General features: G+C 34.3%; 1 protein-coding gene across 2 annotated transcripts; it reads left to right on the top strand.

Moving 5' to 3' along the window:
- Positions 1 to 3968: 3968 nt before the first annotated feature.
- LOC124921413 (calpain-type cysteine protease DEK1-like) lies at positions 3969 to 18564 on the top strand. Of its 2 annotated transcripts, XM_047462076.1 has the most exons (32): positions 3970 to 4312; positions 4446 to 4664; positions 5348 to 5598; positions 6863 to 7045; positions 7205 to 7340; positions 7489 to 7619; positions 7721 to 7835; positions 7928 to 8150; positions 8319 to 9083; positions 9177 to 9287; positions 9633 to 9691; positions 10766 to 10928; positions 11139 to 11412; positions 11510 to 11660; positions 11786 to 11897; positions 11982 to 12147; positions 12275 to 12345; positions 12593 to 12684; positions 12856 to 13018; positions 13124 to 13195; positions 13359 to 13736; positions 13825 to 13940; positions 14037 to 14334; positions 14452 to 14768; positions 14960 to 15632; positions 15714 to 15818; positions 15912 to 16040; positions 16179 to 16559; positions 16651 to 16788; positions 17348 to 17584; positions 17656 to 18068; positions 18168 to 18564. In XM_047462076.1, exons 2-31 carry the CDS (start codon positions 4540 to 4542, stop codon positions 17959 to 17961), a joined length of 6441 nt encoding a protein of 2146 aa, XP_047318032.1. In that variant the 5' UTR covers positions 3970 to 4312; positions 4446 to 4539; the 3' UTR covers positions 17962 to 18068; positions 18168 to 18564. The 2 variants fall into 2 exon arrangements, with proteins under 2 accessions (XP_047318031.1, XP_047318032.1); XM_047462075.1 differs by having other exon boundaries at positions 3969 to 4312; positions 7928 to 9083.
- Positions 18565 to 18848: the final 284 nt, after the last annotated feature.

Raw genomic sequence — 18848 nt, 5'->3', positions numbered from 1 at the left:
ATATAATATTTTTTTATCATATATAAAATATTATATATATATATATATATATATATATAATATAATATAATATAATATAATAGGATTATTCTGATATGTTAAGTCGAATAATTAGATTTTGAACTTTAAATTTTATGATATTATCTATTATAATTATAATTATTTGAAATTATTTTAACAACTTATTTTTCTTATTTTATTTATAAACGTGCCAAATTAATTAGAAAAATAAAATTTATATATTATAATAAGAAGACAAACAATTTTGTCCATTTAATTTTATTTTTTTTTATAATTCAAGCCTAATTTAACAAAATTCAAAATTTGAGCCTCATTTATTTAAAACTATACAAATTTATATATAATAAGAAGAAGAAATTAAAAATTATTTTAATTTTCTAAAAGTTCTATTATACATGGCTTAATATGATAAGAATGTCTTAATATGATAAGACATTTTTGATAAGAATGTCTTAATATGATAAGCATAAAATGTCGTATTTAAAAAATATAAAAAAAACAAATTAACCGAAATAAATTTTATTTATGGAGAAAGTTAATAAATTTATAGCGTTACAAATATATTAAACTATCTATATTCGATTTTAAAGAGATATAAGTTAACTTATAAGAATAACTTAATTCTCAAATACATTTAAGGTTATATTTATATAAAGTTATTTTTAAATTATATATTAATATATGTTATTTTATTATTATTATTATTATTATTTTACGTTTTAAATTATTAAGCTTTAAGTAAATAATTAGTTTATATTAATATATGAAAATTGTAACATATATTTTACTTTATCTCTTAAACTTTTTTTTAATTAGTTTGAATAATAAGAATGATAAAAAAACAAAATGGTAATATTTTCTTACTGTTTTAGATTATTAATAATAATTAAGTATATCTTTTTCTTATAAATAATTAGTTTGATTTTGATTTTTAAATATATAATACTAATATGATATATATTTAATTAGCTATTATGACTGCACCGCTTTAACTTAAAACATTTTAAGTGAGATTTTTTTTTTAAATAGGAATCAACTATTTCCACTCTAAATTATCTTAATGAGTTCAGAGACGACCCAATTAATAATGATGCAACTTATGCATATGCATAGAGCCATGTAAAAAAATGTAAAAAAAGTTTTAAAAATGTTATTTTCAAAGTTTAAATACATATATAATCACTAAGCTAATTAAAATGATACTAACTCTATAGAATTTAAAAAAGTGTTACAAAACAAAATAAAAGTTGCACAAATAACACTCCTGTAAATATCCAACTCTAACCTTGGGTGCATGGAATTAGTATCATTTTGTTACATAAAATGTGCTAACTTAGAGATTTTTTTTATCACAAAACTATATAGTTGACAAATGACACTCATGATGTTAACATGTTGCATAGTTATCTTCTAGACCTAGATGAGGCTCTTGCCCATTATCACCTACAAGAATCCTTGATGGTGCATGGAAGCTGACATTCCTTTGGAGGTTCTAATCAATTAAATTTTTTCTTATCTATTCTTTTGTGATTTTTGTTGTCTGTTTGTTTTTAATCGACACCCTTTAATGAAAATTGAATTTTTGTTATAAAAAATAAACTAAAGAAGAAGCTTTATTAATTTTTAAATGAGTCAATTACAATATATCATGCGCAAATATAAATTGACATATTTAGCACCTTAATCTAAAATTGTAAAATAATAAAATAGAATGTACGTGGAGGTGATGCCCAGTTGGGCTCTTCATTGATCACTCATAAAGACCTTTCATACAAACTTTACAAATTTCATGAAAATTGTGGGACATAATTTTTGGGTTGTTTAATTATAATTTTTTTATATTATTTTTTTTTGATAAAAATGTCGTAACCGCCCAACCCAACTTTAATTTCTAGATTCGTTTCTACCTTTAATCCCATTTCTCCAACCAAACTTATTTGTTGCATATTATTTTAATCTCATACTAAATGAAGGCTAACAAAAACAAGTGTTAATACTAATTTATAGCTAGTTTTGCATAATAACTTTAGAGCAGATCAGTGTAAAACAAATATTATAAATGTATAACTTTGTGTTAATTATTAAACCTTATAAACTAACTCATTGAAATCAATAATTTAATCTTATTTTAGATTTAGTAAAAAGAAATTATAATCATTAGTAGATCACGAGAACCCAAAATTAATTATAAAATGATTACTGAGAAAACCCTAAATTAATTAGCTGAAGTTAAAAAGTTCCAAAAATATCAAAGGCTATATTCATGTCTAAAACAATTGAAATCGGATGTAAATGAAACATTAAATTAAAAGTAATTAAACGCCTCTTTCATCTAAAAAGGTCATATTATTATGATTGGGTAGTAGTCTAAATCAAAGCCCCAAACCCTAAGTGGATAAATTAGGAATCAAGCTTAGTTGTTTGAACATGGATGAGTTTTTTATGATGGTTTATGACATATTATAACTTATACTTAATTATTTTTGACAATTTATTTATTTTATTTTTTGGTTACAAATTATATCATAACTTGAGTGCTCATCAGCTCCTTAAGCTTGTTACATAGTTATACTAACATGTTAAAAAAAAATTAGTGAGAGTATTTATAACTTGAACATTAGAGGAATTCTTTCTTAACAACCCTTTCATAAATAAAATATAAAACATTATCAATATGTTTCCATAGAGCATTTAGACATGATTGGTTGACTAAAAAGAATGTTACCCAAATATTATAATACAAAATATTTGATATTAAAGGACAGGACTCAAACTCACCAAACAAATATTGAAACCAATAAAATTTTGAATAGTATACGAGTAAGAATACCCTAAAAAATCTATCATTTAAATAGTAATTACACATTTCTTATTAAAAAATTAGATAAATAAGAATATCACTTAAAAAAAACACAATAATTAATATTTAATGGACAATCATTAGGACATTTAAGTTGCGAGCGTAAAATTTGCATAAATAATAATAAAAATACCTTCTAAAAGAGTATCTCATAAATATTGTAGATTACACTTATACCGTTTTTAACTTTCGCTTTCAAGTAAGATCTAGATAATTAATACATATATTAACCTGTAATCTTTTTTAAACAAACACAAATATTAGAAGAATTTTATAGATTGATAACCCAGTTGTAATCTAATGAATTTTGTAATACAAATTGAGAAACTTTAAATATATGATAAAATATAATTCTATTATTTGAAATAGGTTTAAATAAATCATTTTTACTTGTATTTTTCCAAAAAGACCATATTATTTCCAAATTAATCCTCTAACCAGAAATGGAAGGGAGAGAAATCAATTTTTGTATTAAGTTTCTTTGGCTTCTAATTACCAAACAATTAAGTAATGATTTAAATTTATTAATATATATAGACTATGTTAATCTATTTAAAAACAAGAAATTATTGGGAGATATAATTTGAAGGAGAGAATGAGTGAGAAGAGAATGACGTAACGTAATTTGATTGACTAAAAAAATAATAAATTTTATATTTCTCCTTCTCCTCGTACAATTTTCCCTTTTTCCAGTTCCCTTCTAAATTTTCGATATCACTTCTTTAAAAACCTATTATATATTAGAAATGGACTAACATTAACTAAAATTTGCATATATTTAAAAAAAGAAAATAACACTTGATTCTAACGAGAAAGAGATAAAACCTTAGGATTATTTGATAAGTAAAGATAAAAGTATAAAACTTTATTTGATATATATTTAAAAGTTTAAGGGGTTATTTAATATTATTTCAAAAGATGAAAGAGAACTGTTCCTTCCTGTCTCCACTCCAGGACATACACATGTAAAAGTAGCTGTTAAATAATAATTTTTTTTTGACAAATTTTTTTTTTTATGACAATTTTTTTTTTTTTTTAAAATCCTGACAGTACCCCACAGTTGTGTACCTTTACTCTTTTTTCTTTCTCAAAGAAAGAACAGGTTTTTTAATTTCAATCCATACGAACTGAATAGGGTTTAAAATCGTTTGATTATAGTCCTTAATCTTTATTGACTTGGAGCAACTGGACAAACAGAAGGAGGATAAAAATCGGACCTTTTCTTCTGTCTTATTTCTCTCCGTGTCTAAATTCCTGGCTGCGTTGAAACCCTAGCTTTAGCTGGATTGCAGGTTTGAGCAGAAAATTCAGCTTCGACGGGATTATACTTGTTCTTCATCTTAGGAGCTGGGTAAAGGACTAGAGACTAGGTGCTAGCTAGTACAAGTAGTCATCGAGTTCGCAGCAGACGAGATTGCATCATTGAACTAGGTAAAATTGCTTGCTGCTGCAAAAAGATACCACCTTTACCTATTCCCATTTCCCATTTCCCATTTCCCATCTCAGTTCTTTATACCGTGTTTCAAATTGAATGATGGGTGTGAGTTGAATTCCTTTTTGTTAGTTTCTTATTTCCTTAGGGTGAATCGGGCACTGAGAGCTGTTTAGTAGACGTTTGGATGCGTATGGTGTAGACGAGATAGAAGACTAGCTGAAGAATGGAAGGAGACGAGCGTCAGTTAGTTTTGGCGTGTGTAATTTCTGGAACCCTTTTCTCTCTTCTGGGTTCAGCTTCCTTTACCATTCTTTGGAAAGTAGATTGGCGACCTTGGAGGATTTACAGGTGATTATGCTATCTTAGTTTCCTATTTTGTTAATACTTTTCAGACTCATTCTCCTAAGATTATGTAGTTTTATCATTTTCTCTTGCTTCAATCAGATAACTTGGATAGAATTTTCAAGTTGCTGTTTATGTACCTACTGCTGAAATAAGACCAGACATGTTAAATAAGTTTCGGTTCTTATGGTAGTTTTACTGATCCATGAAGTTTATTGGTAGACTGTAATTTGCCCATCATTTGTATGGCCAATGTTCTTTTTTTTAAGCATGGGAGTGCTTCTTATAGTGTGATGAACGTAGGATGTTGGACTGAGGAAGCACATTCAGAAACTTGGGAAGGGGTCGTATTTTTTCTTGTTACCTGATGAGAGCATTATCTTTACACAATTAGGGTTTGTAGCTCGCTAAATGTTAATGTACCAAGAGAATTATAATTTAGATACTGGCAGCGGAAGTTCTGGTTGAATGGTTTCTTCAAGGAGACGTGTGTGGCACGCTTTACAGTCATATTCATTGATGATTGTATTTACTGTGCTCAAAACTATAGTTTATTAATAGTTTTCTTATACATGATGCTCATGACTGTCTATCTTCTTTGTTAATGCTTGAACTTGTTTTCTTTATTCTGTTTTTGATTTTGTAGCTGTATTTTTTTGATGTCAATGTTAAAACTTTTTTTTGTACAGTTGGATATTTGCTCGAAAATGGCCGGTTTTCTTGCAAGGGCCTCAGCTGGGATTGTTATGCGGTTTCTTGTCATTATCGGCGTGGACAGTTGTTATTTCTCCAATCATTATGCTTATTATTTGGGGATCTTGGTTGATTGTGATTTTGGGACGAGATATATTTGGTTTGGCTATTATAATGGCTGGAACTGCTCTTCTTTTGGCATTTTATTCAATTATGCTTTGGTGGAGAACACGGTGGCAAAGCTCAAGTAAGTAAAACACCTCAAAAGAGAAAAATGATTGCCTTATTTTCCCTTTCTATAACTTGATCATTTATAAAAAGAATGTCAATTACTGTGCGTCTTTAAGAAAAGACCAAAAGCAGTAATAGAATGTTACCTTTTCTTTATGTTTATGAGAATTTCAGAAGGAAAAAGAGAAGAATGAGATGAGAGGCAAAGATCAATATTCTTCATTAATTAAATTAATACATTTGATAAGTAGATGCTACCTATTTATACTACTAACTTCTAACAACTAATATTCTTTTCATATTGGGCGTGGTTCAAGCCCATTAACAAAACTTAACAACTCACGCTAATTTACTATTTATGCACCCTCTACTAACCGTAACCCCTACTACACGTAACATAGAACTAGAAGATTTAGAATAACCCCAGATCAAACAAGGCCTAAGTTTTAACAAATTATATTTTTTGCATATTGAGCTTAGGTCAAGCCCATAAACAGAACATAAAATTTTCACGCTCTAATTACTATTTATTCTCCATTTATTTACCCTAACTTTTTCTACATGTCACATAGAACTAGTAGATTTAGGACAAAGCATATGGTTAAATTAAATGCTAGATGTTCTTTGGGCAAGCTTGGAAGAATATATTGATCTAATAAAAAACCTTGTACACCTTTCCTGTTTCTCAGACGTGTTTAATGCTGTGAGACTTACACACATGTATTTTATGTTCCAGTGTACGAGTAACCGAGATTAAATGTTTGCAACATTTTTACAACCACTTAGTGTTTCCCTTCTTTAGTTATATGCCAAAGATGACATATCTCATAATCCAGAAGCTTAAGTTTATGGAAGCACAAACTCCATGAACTTGGCTGTAGTCCTCTTCGTTTATGATTTAGCTTTTACTATTTAACTCAAATCACCACCCTTGGCATTGTAACTATTGGCCAGACCCAGTTATGTGCAGAAGGATATGGATTCAAAAATATTATCAATCATTACCTGCCCTACAATCCTATTTTGAGTGAACAGTGAAGTCTTAGCTTTCATTTTGAATTCATTACTGTTAAATGACATCAAATGGTTCCTTGAAATTTCCTTTTTTAGTAACATTCACATCGTTTCATTGTTAGTGAACACACGAGCCCTTTCCTTATTCTTCTATTACTATAGAGTATAGAATATAGGATCTCTCGTACTTCCTCTGTTGAGAATAATTAATGATTTTGTTTCATTAATTAGCATATTCAGCATAAGTTTCTCGTTTGTTCTTGCAGGGGCTGTTGCTGTTCTTCTTCTTCTGGCTGTTGCACTTCTCTGTGCCTATGAACTTTGTGCCGTTTATGTTACAGTAGGTAGACATACATCAGAACACTATTCACCCTCAGGTCTTTTCTTTGGCGTATCAGCAATTGCACTTGCAATAAATATGCTTTTCATTTGCAGGATGGTTTTTAATGGTAAGTACTGTTATTTGAGATACATATGAAATACAACCATACATATTGAAAAACAGCCTCATATTTGTGTTGATGTGGAGTTTTAGTTGGTTTATGAGTTTATTTATTATTTATAGAGCAACTGTATCATACATCTTCATAGATTCCATTGTTTAACAGGAAATGGCTTAGATGTGGATGAATATGTCAGAAGAGCATACAAATATGCATATTCTGATTATGTTGAAGCAGGGCCAGTTGCATGCGCACCTGAACCTCCAGATCCTCATGAATTGTATCCTCAGCAATCCCGAAGGCAAGCCTCACTTTTACTTTCCAGTTGATTGCTTATTTCATATATTCAATAGTTGCGATTCTTTACAAAATTTTGTACCTTTCCTGCCATCTATTTTGAGTTGTTGTCTTTTCTTTTTATGCTCTGATCTGCTAATGCTAACCTATAGGGCTTTGCATCTTGGGCTTCTCTACCTTGGATCACTTTTGGTTCTCCTGGGGTACTCCATATTATATGGTTTGACAGCAAAGGAATCCCGTTGGCTTGGGGCTATTACTTCTGTTGCCGTCATTGTTCTTGGTTAGCATTGCTTATCATATATTTTGACACTACATTGTCTCTCAATGGCATTTTCTTGTTCTAATTGCCCTTGTTTAATTGTGGTTACCTATATGTTATAGATTGGAACATGGGCGCATGCTTATATGGGTTTCAGATCCTAGATAGTCGCGTTACAGCACTTTTTGTAGCCGGTGCTTCCAGAGTATTCTTGATTCTCTTTGGGGTTCATTACTGGTTTGGATCTACCTGAACAAACTATACATAGTTCTCTGTATGTGTTGATCGGAATATAACATGACTAATGGTGTTATTTTTCTGTATGGAAGGTACCTTGGACATTGTGTTAGTTATGCCATTGTTGCGTCAGTGCTTTTGTGTGCGGCTGTTTCCCGTCATTTATCAGTAACAAACCCATTAGCAGCACGCAGGGATGCTTTGCAGAGTACAGTGATTCGTTTAAGAGAGGGTTTTCGTAAGAAAGAGCAAAATACTTCATCTAGTTCTTCTGAAGGTGGTGGGTCAGATGTTAAACATAGTAGTAGTGTGGAGGCGTGCCATCTTGGCAATGATGCAACTCGGTATACTAGTGATGGTAATAGCTGGAACAATGTTAAACATAGTAGTAGTGTGGAGGCGTGCCATCTTGGCAATGATGCAACTCGGTATACTAGTGATGGTAATAGCTGGAACAATGTTAAACATAGTAGTAGTGTGGAGGCGTGCCATCTTGGCAATGATGCAACTCGGTATACTAGTGATGGTAATAGCTGGAACAATGTTGACGGAGTCAACAGTGATAAAAGTTTGGATAGTGAGAGGCCAAGTATAGCATTGAGAAGCAGCTCCTGTCGTTCAGTTGCTCAAGAAGCTGAAATAAGCTCTTCCTATGTTGATAGAAATTTTGATCAGAATGGTTCTTTGGTACTTTGTTCCAGTAGTGGTCTTGAAAGTGAAGGATGTGAGTCAAGTGCATCGATGTCTGCAAATCAACAATTTTTAGATTTAAATCTGGCCCATGCATTCCAGGAAAAGTTAAATGACCCTAGGATTACATCCATGTTAAGAAAGAGATCAAGACATGGCGACATTGAACTCACTAGCCTATTGCAGGATAAAGGCTTGGATCCTAATTTTGCCGTGATGTTGAAGGAAAATGGGTTGGACCCAACTATTCTGGCATTGCTACAGCGGAGCAGCTTAGATGCAGACAGAGATCATAGGGACAATACTGAAACAGAAACGGCTATTGTTGAATCCGCAAGTGTAGACAATGCATTGCCCCAACAACTTTCTTTGTCGGAAGAACTTAGGCTGAAGGGGATGGAAAAATGGCTTCAAATGTGCAGGCTTTTTGTTCACCACATAGCGGGCACTCCAAAGAGAACGTGGGTGCTCTTTAGTCTGGTTTTCATTGTTGAGACTATCATGGTGGCCATTTTCCGTCCAAAGACTATAACAGTCATAAATACCACCCATCAACAAGTAAGAAGACATTTTCCTTGGTGTCCTTTTATTCTCTTCTTATATTGTCCAAGTTTAAGCTGATTAACAATTTTTGTTCCATTTTCACTGCAGTTTGAGTTTGGCTTGGCAGTGCTGTTACTCTCTCTTGTTTTCTGTTCCATCATGGCCTTCCTTCAGACCCTTCGAACTGAAGAAATGTCCATAAGTTCAAAACCTCGCAAGGTAGCTGGAATTTTATTTCTTGCTCTTTCAGTAGCCTTGCCATATATAACTTTACTTTCCTTCACAACCCATAGAAAACCAGAATAACCTCACAGAATAAGTCTCGGTTGCTTAGGATTTTTTTCTTGTTTGGTTTTGTCCCTTCTATATAACATGAATTATTGACTCAGATGCAAACATGAATCACATTAACCTGCTGCTATTGTCTTGCACAGTAATAAGGGAGTGTATATATTGATTGATTGTTTTTTCTATTGGAGTTCCTCATTTTTACAATTCACATACTTCTTTAGTTCCTTTTGAAGTTTAGTTTGGTTTTGACTAAACCTTGCAATTTATTTTCAGTATGGCTTTGTTGCTTGGCTGCTGAGCACTTGTGTTGGTCTGCTGCTTTCCTTTTCGAGGTATGGAAAATTGGTACAAATGAAGTGACTTGTTTCACATAATCCTGTTTACATGCTAAAGCTTATTTTTCAATATTTGTCGTCCAATTATTGCTTTCTAGATAATTGGAAGGCAATAATCTGTCATGCAATTATCTAGAAGGCAATACTTTTTTCTTTCTTTTTCAAAAATTATTGCCTTCTTGATAATTGAATTGTCATGTTGACATGTTCATTATATCCCACGACAGGAAAGTCAGGAACACTAGAAAACAATGTGCACATATGTACACTTACTATTCAGTTTATTTATGTGGTTTCTCGTCTTTGTCCTCTCCTTAACTATATTTGTACTATTCTACTCTTCATGTATTAGTGAAGATGAGAAACCTTTTGAGATGACATATGCTCTCTATAAAACACATCACTTCATGTATCAGCTTTATTTCCATACGTGCACGTGAGTTTGTGGCGGTTTACAAGGCTTACTTTAAGCATGTCTGTAGGAGCAATGGAAGTGTCATTGGTTTATGCAGATAAAGACCGACAAATAATGGAAATAGGCCATTTGTTAATCTTACTACTCATCTGATGTATAGAGCAAACTATATTTTGTTGGTTAAAATCCTAAATTCTTCAGCCATATCTTTCTTTTCAGGGACAAAATGTATTAACTTCATTTTTGGCATCTCAAGTTTGTTTCAAATTACTTTTAGGAATCATTTTTCTAAGAAAGGCAATTTATTGTCAACTAAATATTTACCTACATGGTATGGGAGCTTTATTTGTTTGCAAACTTTGTTTACGCTTCATCAATCCTTTTATTATTATATATTGCTTGCAATAAGTGAATACGAAGCTTAAAAGAAGGTGCTTCCTCCAATGAGTTTGGTGATTTTATTTTCTATTATGGTCTCTATCTGAATTTATTAGATCCTTGGAGTGGAATGGCAAGAATTTTTTGTTATTTGTGCTTTTCTTTTTTGTGCGTGATGTATAGTAACTGCATCATTTATCATTTGTATCATCACTCTTTTCTGCAATTTCTTCTCACTTTTTAAGGTGGATTGATTTTCCACTTTATAATATGTGCAGCAAGTCATCAGTTATGCTAGGCTTGTCTTTGACTCTCCCTCTTATGGTGGTATGCTTGTCGTTTGCCATTCCAATATGGATTCGCAAGGGCTACCAGTTTTCAGTATCAAGGGTTGATGACGCAAATCGAGGAGGAGTCCATCAGACTTCTGGGGTTAAGGAGGTCAGTTTACTCGCTTCTTACAGTTTTAAAACTGACAAACGGGAGTAAATTTGATTGCATAGGTCCTAAGTGTGCCAGTCCTTTATTTTGTTCTTTGAGTGGATTTATGGTGTTTTGATTGCTCTTATCTTATGCTTTCCCTCATCATACCATATTCTGTGCTTCTGGGTTGTGTTTTGTTCTTATTATTCCTTTTTCTTCTGTTTTCAGACTGTAGTTCTTTTCATCTGCATATCTGTTTTTGCTGGATCTGTACTTGCACTTGGTGCAATAGTATCTGCCAAACCTTTGGATTCTTTGCATTACAAGGGATGGACTGGTGTAATCGGTGCTGCTACTTCTCCATATGCATCTTCAATCTATCTAGGCTGGGTCATGGCTGCTACAATTACCTTAGCAGTTACTGGAGCGTTACCTGTTGTCTCTTGGTTTGCTACTTACCGTTTCTCCATCTCTTCTGCGATATGCATTGCTACATTTGCAGGTAGGGTATTTGTATATTCTTCTGTATTGGTTCATCTGTACATAAGACCTCGTTTTCACTTTAAATTTACTTGTTCCTGGTTTTGCTATTTATGTAGTTGTCCTAGTGGCATTTTGTGGTGCATCATACTTGGAGATTGTCAACTCTAGGAATGACAATGCACCAACCAAAACTGATTTTCTTGCTTCATTTCTCCCTTTGGTTTGCATACCAGCAGTTTTATCACTTGGTTCTGGCTTGCTTAAATGGTAAGTGACCTTTTACAATTCCATTGAAGGATATATTGTGTTATATAGCTCTTTCATGGAATATCCTTGGATGACTATGAAACCATTTTCATCCTATCAATAAACTGTACTACAATTGTTACCAGGAAAGATGATAACTGGAAACTTTCCCGTGGTGTTTACGTGTTTGTCACTGTGGGCATTCTTCTTCTGCTGGGAGCAATATCAGCTGTAATTGTCATTGTTGAACCTTGGACGGTGGGGATTTCTTCTTCTCTCATGTCTATTTTTTCTTTTTTGCTATGCTTGTCTCAGTAAAATCCTTTGTTGTTTCTATAACAGGTTGGGGCTGCTTTCCTGTTAGTTATTCTGCTTATTGTTCTGGCTATTGGTGTCATACACTGCTGGGCGTCAAACAACTTCTATTTGACCAGAATGCAGACGTTCTTTGTCTGTTTCCTCTCTTTTCTTTTGGGCTTGGCAGCATTTGTAATTGGACGGATTGAAGGTTAGTGTAAAGAGTCACCGTCATGTTTTCTTTGTGTTTTTGACCATGTCCATGGTTGTCAAAATACTCATCAAACCCTTTTCTTATGGGAAAGCTGATTCTGTATGCCTGTATATTTTGCAACCAGGGAGAGCTTTTGTTGGAGCATCTGTTGGATATTTTGCGTTTCTCTTTCTTCTGGCCGGAAGGGCTTTGACTGTGAGTTTAGTTTACTGGAATTATGGAATTTCAGGCTAATTATCTGCAATTTATTTCTCTTTTACAACCCCACCACTCATCAATTATATTGTTACACAACTGTGTCAGCTGCCAGAAATGTATGCCTTGAAAAGTTGATTTTCAAGGCCATTATTTTCTTTTGTCATATTGCATCTCTAGGTTTTGGATCATACAATATTTTTCTGGTTGTTATTTTCCCTCTTACACTTTGTTTTCTTCTGTACAGGTACTTCTCTCACCTCCCATAGTTGTCTATTCACCAAGGGTGCTGCCTGTTTATGTTTACGACACTCACGCAGATTGTGGTAAAAACGTCAGGTATGTCCGGAATAGTGCATGTGATTTTAGTTGTAACTAAGTTTCATGGATATCAAAATGATCTCAGATTGACTTTAGAGCTGTCACATGAATTAAAAAAATCTCACTTCTAGCTAGATTTATAGCATTTCTATGACCTGCATTAATTTTTTTGCCCCAACAACATAACAGCGGAGCATTTCTGGTGCTTTATGGGGTTGCATTAGCAACTGAAGGATGGGGTGTTGTTGCCAGTTTGATTATATATCCACCATTTGCTGGTGCTGCTGTATCAGCTATTACACTTGTTGTTGCCTTCGGATTTGCTGTCTCTCGCCCCTGTCTAACTTTGAAGGTTAGTATTGTTAGGGAAACTTCCATTGTTTAAGATGTTCTCTTTTTTCAGCAAAAATAAAAATAAAAAAAATTTCCAATTCTTTTGTATGCATCTTTCCAACAGATGATGGAAGATGCTGTGCACTACCTTAGTAAAGAAACCATGTTGCAAGCTATCACAAGATCTGCCACTAAGGTCAGTTGTAAAGACTTACACATTGATCCTTTCTTCCCTTGTCTATGCACAATTGAGGTTCTATTCATTCGTTCTCTATCATTTCTATGGGTTATGCAGTAATTAGAAGTCTTAAGCAAACCCTCTCGTAGATCTGTTGTGTATAAGTTTGTTTTTTGTGCAGACAAGAAATGCTATATCCGGAACTTGTTCTGCACCACAGAGATCTGCTAGTTCAGCTGCTCTTTTGGTTGGAGATCCCACTGCCATGTGTGATAGGGCTGGGAAGTTTATACTTCCTAGGGCTGATGTCATGAAACTAAGAGATCGTTTAAGAAATGAAGAACTGGCAGCTGGATCACTTATTCATAGAATAAGGGATATCCGAATTCTACGTCAAGATACTGCGTGTGATCTGGGACACAGAAGGGAGATGTGTGCTCATGCAAGAATTCTAGCTTTGGAGGAGGCAATCGATACAGAATGGGTGTATATGTGGGATAAGTTTGGTGGTTACCTACTTCTTTTACTTGGTTTGACTGCTAAAGCAGAACGTATACAGGTGAATATGGATTTCATGTGTTTTTTTTTATTGATGTTTTTTCGTTTGGCTTTAATGGTGTTTTCCTCTTTCACCAATTTTCTGTCAGGATGAGGTCCGCTTGAGACTGTTCCTAGATAGCATAGGTTTTTCAGATCTAAGTGCAAAGAAGATCAAGAAATGGATGCCAGAAGACCGTAGACAATTTGAAATGATTCAGGAAAGGTAACTTATGCTTCTCCTCTATTTCTTCTTTCTGCAAGGGAGTGTATATATATTGTCCATCAGTGTATTTGATCTTTAATTATCTCAACCACACAGCTATTTACGAGAGAGGGAGATGGAAGAAGAAATGTTGATGCAGAGGCGAGAAGAGGAGGGTAGGGGAAAAGAAAGAAGAAAGGCTCTCTTGGAAAGAGAAGAACGGAAATGGAAGGAAATGGAAGCCTCTTTACTATCTTCCATTCCAAATGTTGGTGGTAGGGAAGCAGTTGCTATGGCAGCAGCAGTACGTGCTGTTGGGGGTGATTCAGTTTTGGATGATACCTTAGCACGCGAAAGAATTTCGAGCATTGCACGAAGAATACGAGCATCTCAATTATCTCAGCGCGCCGTCCAGGTAAGTTAATCATATGATTTGGGGAGAAAATGTCAGATATTGTAAATAACTGTTTGTTTGTAATGTGATGCCTTTTGGGTTTGAACATTTACCCTAAAAAACTTAAAATGTTGACAGACTGGAATTTCTGGCACCGTTTGTATTCTCGATGATGAGCCAACGAGTGGTAAACACTATGGGCTAATTGATCCTAGTATATGTGGTAGTCAGAAGGTTAGCTTCTCTGCTGGGGTGATAGTACAACCAGAATCTGGCCCACTTTGTCTTTTCGGTACAGAATTTCAGAAGAAGGTTTGCTTGGAAGTCCTTGTGGCTGGTTCAGAACAAGGTATCGAGTCTGGGCAAGTTGGGATAAGACTAATCACTAAAGGTGAGAGACAATCTACAATAGCCAGGGAGTGGAGTATTGGTGCGACAAGTATTGCCGATGGAAGGTACATAACTCCTTTCAGCTAGTTTTAAGCAATCACATTACTAATTCAACGTTCTTCTAAGGTTCGATTCCCACTAAGAATTCCCTGAATGAAGTGAGGGGTTGTGCTAGCTTTCTCCAGGGAACAAACCCTGGTTTTCATTTATTTAATTTATTTAAATTCTTCTAAATCTTCAACGTTTAATGTAACAGGTGGCATATTGTGACGGTAACCCTTGATGCTAACTTGGGGGAAGCCACCTGCTATCTAGATGGTGGCTTTGATGGCTACCAGGGAGGCTTACCACTGAATGTGGATGGTGGAATTTGGGAAGAGGGGACAGATGCTTGGATTGGCATTAGACCGCCTACAGATATTGAAGCTTTTGGCAGGTCAGATAGCGAAGGTTCTGAATGCAAAGTTCATATGATGGATGTCTTCCTTTGGGGAAGATGTTTGAATGAAGATGAAGTTTGTTCGCTTTTCACTTCCACTGGTACTGCTGAATACAGCATGATTGATCTCCAAGAAGATAATTGGCTATGGGCGGAATCTCCTTCTAGGGTTGATGAGTGGGACGCTGATCCTGCTGACGTGGATCTTTATGATAGGGATGATGTAGATTGGGATGGGCAATATTCAAGTGGGAGAAGACGAAGATCTGAACGTGAAGGGGTGGTGTTAGATGTGGATTCTTTTACTAGGCGGTTGAGGAAACCTAGGGTAGAAACTCAAGAAGAAGTTAATCAGAGGATGTTGTCTGTTGAATTGGCTGTTAAAGAAGCACTTGCTGCACGAGGAGAGGCTCATTTCACTGACCAGGAATTCCCTCCAAACGACCGATCACTGTTTGTCGATCCGGACCACCCCCCTCCTAGGTTACAGGTTCCAAATTTTAACATATTCTGTTATATTCCAGTCTTTCTGAGCTTTTTCCTTTATTTATTAAGTTGGCTTGCTATCTAGGTTGTCTCCGAGTGGATGAGGCCAAAAGAAATGGTGGAAAAGAACCAGTTGAATGCAGCTCCATGCTTATTTTCTGGTCCGCCTAATGCTTCTGATGTTTGTCAGGTTCAGTTCTTTCTAGATACATAAATTTTAACGGTTTCTACTGCTAATGTTGATTATTTTAAAGATGTGTTTCTCACATGTGCTGGTTAATAGGGACAATTGGGTAATTGCTGGTTTCTGAGTGCTGTTGCTGTTTTAACAGAGGATTCACGAGTATCAGATGTCATAATTACTCCTCAGTACAATGACGAAGGGATCTATACTGTTCGCTTTTGTATCCAGGTAGCTATCCCTTTCGACTATAATTTTTTCTTGCTTTTTTTTTTTAGCTGGAAGATAGAAATAAAAGAAACCTGACAGGTAAATACATCATATTTGATCTACCTACAATTGTGAAATGACTTTAATTATATATATTAGGGAGAGTGGGTTCCTGTTGTAGTAGATGACTGGATTCCATGTGAATCACCCGGGAAACCTGCATTTGCAACGAGTAAAAAAGGAAACGACTTGTGGGTATCTTTATTGGAGAAGGCATATGCGAAACTGCATGGCTCCTATGAAGCACTTGAAGGTGGGCTTGTCCAAGATGCTCTTGTGGATCTCACAGGCGGTGCAGGGGAGGAGATTGACATGAGAACCTCCCAAGCTCAGATTGATCTTGCAAGTGGCAGATTATGGGCTCAGTTGTTACGTTTCAAGCAAGATGGCTTTCTTCTTGGTGCTGGAAGTCCTTCAGGGTCAGATGTTCATGTTTTTTCCAGTGGAATTGTTCAAGGGCATGCCTATTCTTTATTGCAGGTGGCTTATTTATTCTTTTGTCAAAATAAAGAAGATAGTATTGTTGTTAAGTTTAACTGGAATATTAATTAGTCTTGTTATATTACTTCAGGTGAGGGAAGTAGATGGGCATAAACTAGTTCAAGTTAGAAATCCATGGGCTAATGAAGTTGAATGGAACGGCCCATGGTCCGATTCATCGTCAGACTGGACTGACAGAATGCGACATAAACTTAAGCATGTTTCACTGGTAAGATAAAAGGCATCCATGAATTTGGTTCCTTTCTCTTTTACCTCAAGCCATGATTTTTGCTAAACTGGCTTTAATCTTTATGCTACCCCTCTTCTACATATGTGTAAGAGGTAGACAATATGAAGTTACGGCTCGATCTTGAGTCTTTATGGGGTTATTTGAAAAAATCTTATTTGATGAAAAAATGGGGTTTTTTGAATTATTTGGATTAAATTACTAAATTGTCCATTAGTAATTGAAATTTAAATTTTATAAAAATAAAGGATATTTTAGTATTTTGACTGATGAATTAAGTGATTTGATGATTGAATAGAAAACCCAAATAACCATATATCAATTGAACTCATAGAGTTTTTTTTTGTGAAACAGCGATACAGAAGTATTTTTAGTTTCTTGTACTTTAAAATGTTAAAATATTTTGGGTTTTTTGTTGATGAATCTAAGAAGTGATTGATAACGTGACATTGCGACATAAAATGGGCCCATAAATCTAGGGAATAAGCATATTTAAATGAACTGATTTCATAATTTTTCAATGAATTTTTGGGTTTACCAGTCAAAGGAGGGTATATTCTGGATGTCCTGGCAAGATTTCCAAATCCATTTCCGATCGATATACGTTTGTCGTGTCTACCCTCCGGAGATGCGTTACTCAATCCACGACCAATGGAGAGGATTCAATGCGGGTGGCTGCCAAGATTATGAGACATGGAATCAAAACCCACAGTTCAGATTAAGAGCCAACGGTCAAGATGCTTCATATCCTATGCATGTGTTCATCACTCTCACTCAAGTAAGTTGATCATTTGTAATTTTCTGTTTTATCGATTGCCCTTATCACATGTTGACTCTGTATTGTTCTAGGGCGTGAGTTTCTCAAGAACTGCTGCCGGTTTTAGAAATTACCAATCTAGCCATGATGCGATGATGTTCCATATCGGGCTGAGGATTCTCAAGACCCGTGGCCGACGTGCTGCTTACAATATATATATGCATGAAGCAGTTGGTGGAACGGATTATGTAAATTCTCGAGAAATATCTTGTGAAATGGTTTTGGATCCTGATCCAAAGGGTTATACTATAGTGCCTACTACTCTTCACCCAGGAGAAGAAGCGCCTTTTGTTCTTAACGTCTTCACAAAGGCATCAATCACATTGGAAGCTTTATAGTACATAACCCGAGTCCCATCAGTTAGTTTGTTTCTTTGTCCCCAGACAGAATATGCAGAACTGCACTTGCCAACTAGATGAACCTGGCTTGACTGAGCAAAATCATGGTAATTCTCTATTTTTGAATTAAACTCTTACTTACTCAAATCTTATCAAATGAATTCAAACGGCGGATACTTGAACTGATATGTTTTCTAACTTTTCAGGGAGGAGAACAAATGAACTGATTGTCGGAGGCAGTTATATACTTTACATTCCTTTGATAACTGTGAATATTGTATCTAGATTTGAAATGATGGATACAGAAGGGAAGCTTGTTTCAGATAATCTGGAGGGTGAGTTAATTTGGTTTGCTGATAGATTGAAGGAAGAAGGGATCTGTGGGAGCTAATCAGTACTGACTACTAAACATCAGTAGATATAAGAATTTTAGGATATCATCTTGTAAATGACAACAGACAAATTGGAAAAAAAAAAAAAAAAGAGGAAGAAGAAGAGATAGTTAGTTATATTTGACTTTGTCCAAGGGAAATATTTATATTTATAGGGAACAAGCAGTGAGCTGAAATTGAATTTAAGGTTTCACTTGCAGTTTTGAGACAATCCTGGTCTTCTGTTTTTTTTTTTTTTTACTTTTATTCTGCATTTAAAATCCAAAATTTGCATATCTTTGTCATATTCACTTCATTATATGAAAAAGTTTTACTAAGAGCTTGTTTGATTTTGGGCTTTTATTTGGGTTTTACATAAAAAAAATTGTTTGATAAGTATTCTACTATTTGAATGAACTAAAGATAAAAAAGATATTTTAGTATTTTGATAAATAGAATGATGGGATAGGAAAATATTTGATTTTAGGTAAAATAAAAAACACAATATAAAACCAG

Source organism: Impatiens glandulifera, chromosome 1 (genome assembly GCF_907164915.1).
Source record: "Impatiens glandulifera chromosome 1, dImpGla2.1, whole genome shotgun sequence".
Taxonomy (NCBI): domain Eukaryota; kingdom Viridiplantae; phylum Streptophyta; class Magnoliopsida; order Ericales; family Balsaminaceae; genus Impatiens; species Impatiens glandulifera.
The sequence above is the reverse complement of the archived record's forward strand: the minus strand, read 5'-3'. Positions and strand labels throughout refer to the sequence as shown.

Excerpts from the sequence above, each read along its gene's own strand:
- LOC124921413 (XM_047462075.1), top strand. The coding sequence starts at position 4,540 with ATGGAAGGAGACGAGCGTCAGTTAGTTTTGGCGTGTGTAATTTCTGGA. Across the intron at positions 11,661-11,785 it reads GGTTCTGGCTTGCTTAAATG|GAAAGATGATAACTGGAAAC; the intron begins GTAAGTGACCTT and ends AATTGTTACCAG. Across the intron at positions 12,685-12,855 it reads GATTGTGGTAAAAACGTCAG|CGGAGCATTTCTGGTGCTTT; the intron begins GTATGTCCGGAA and ends ACAACATAACAG.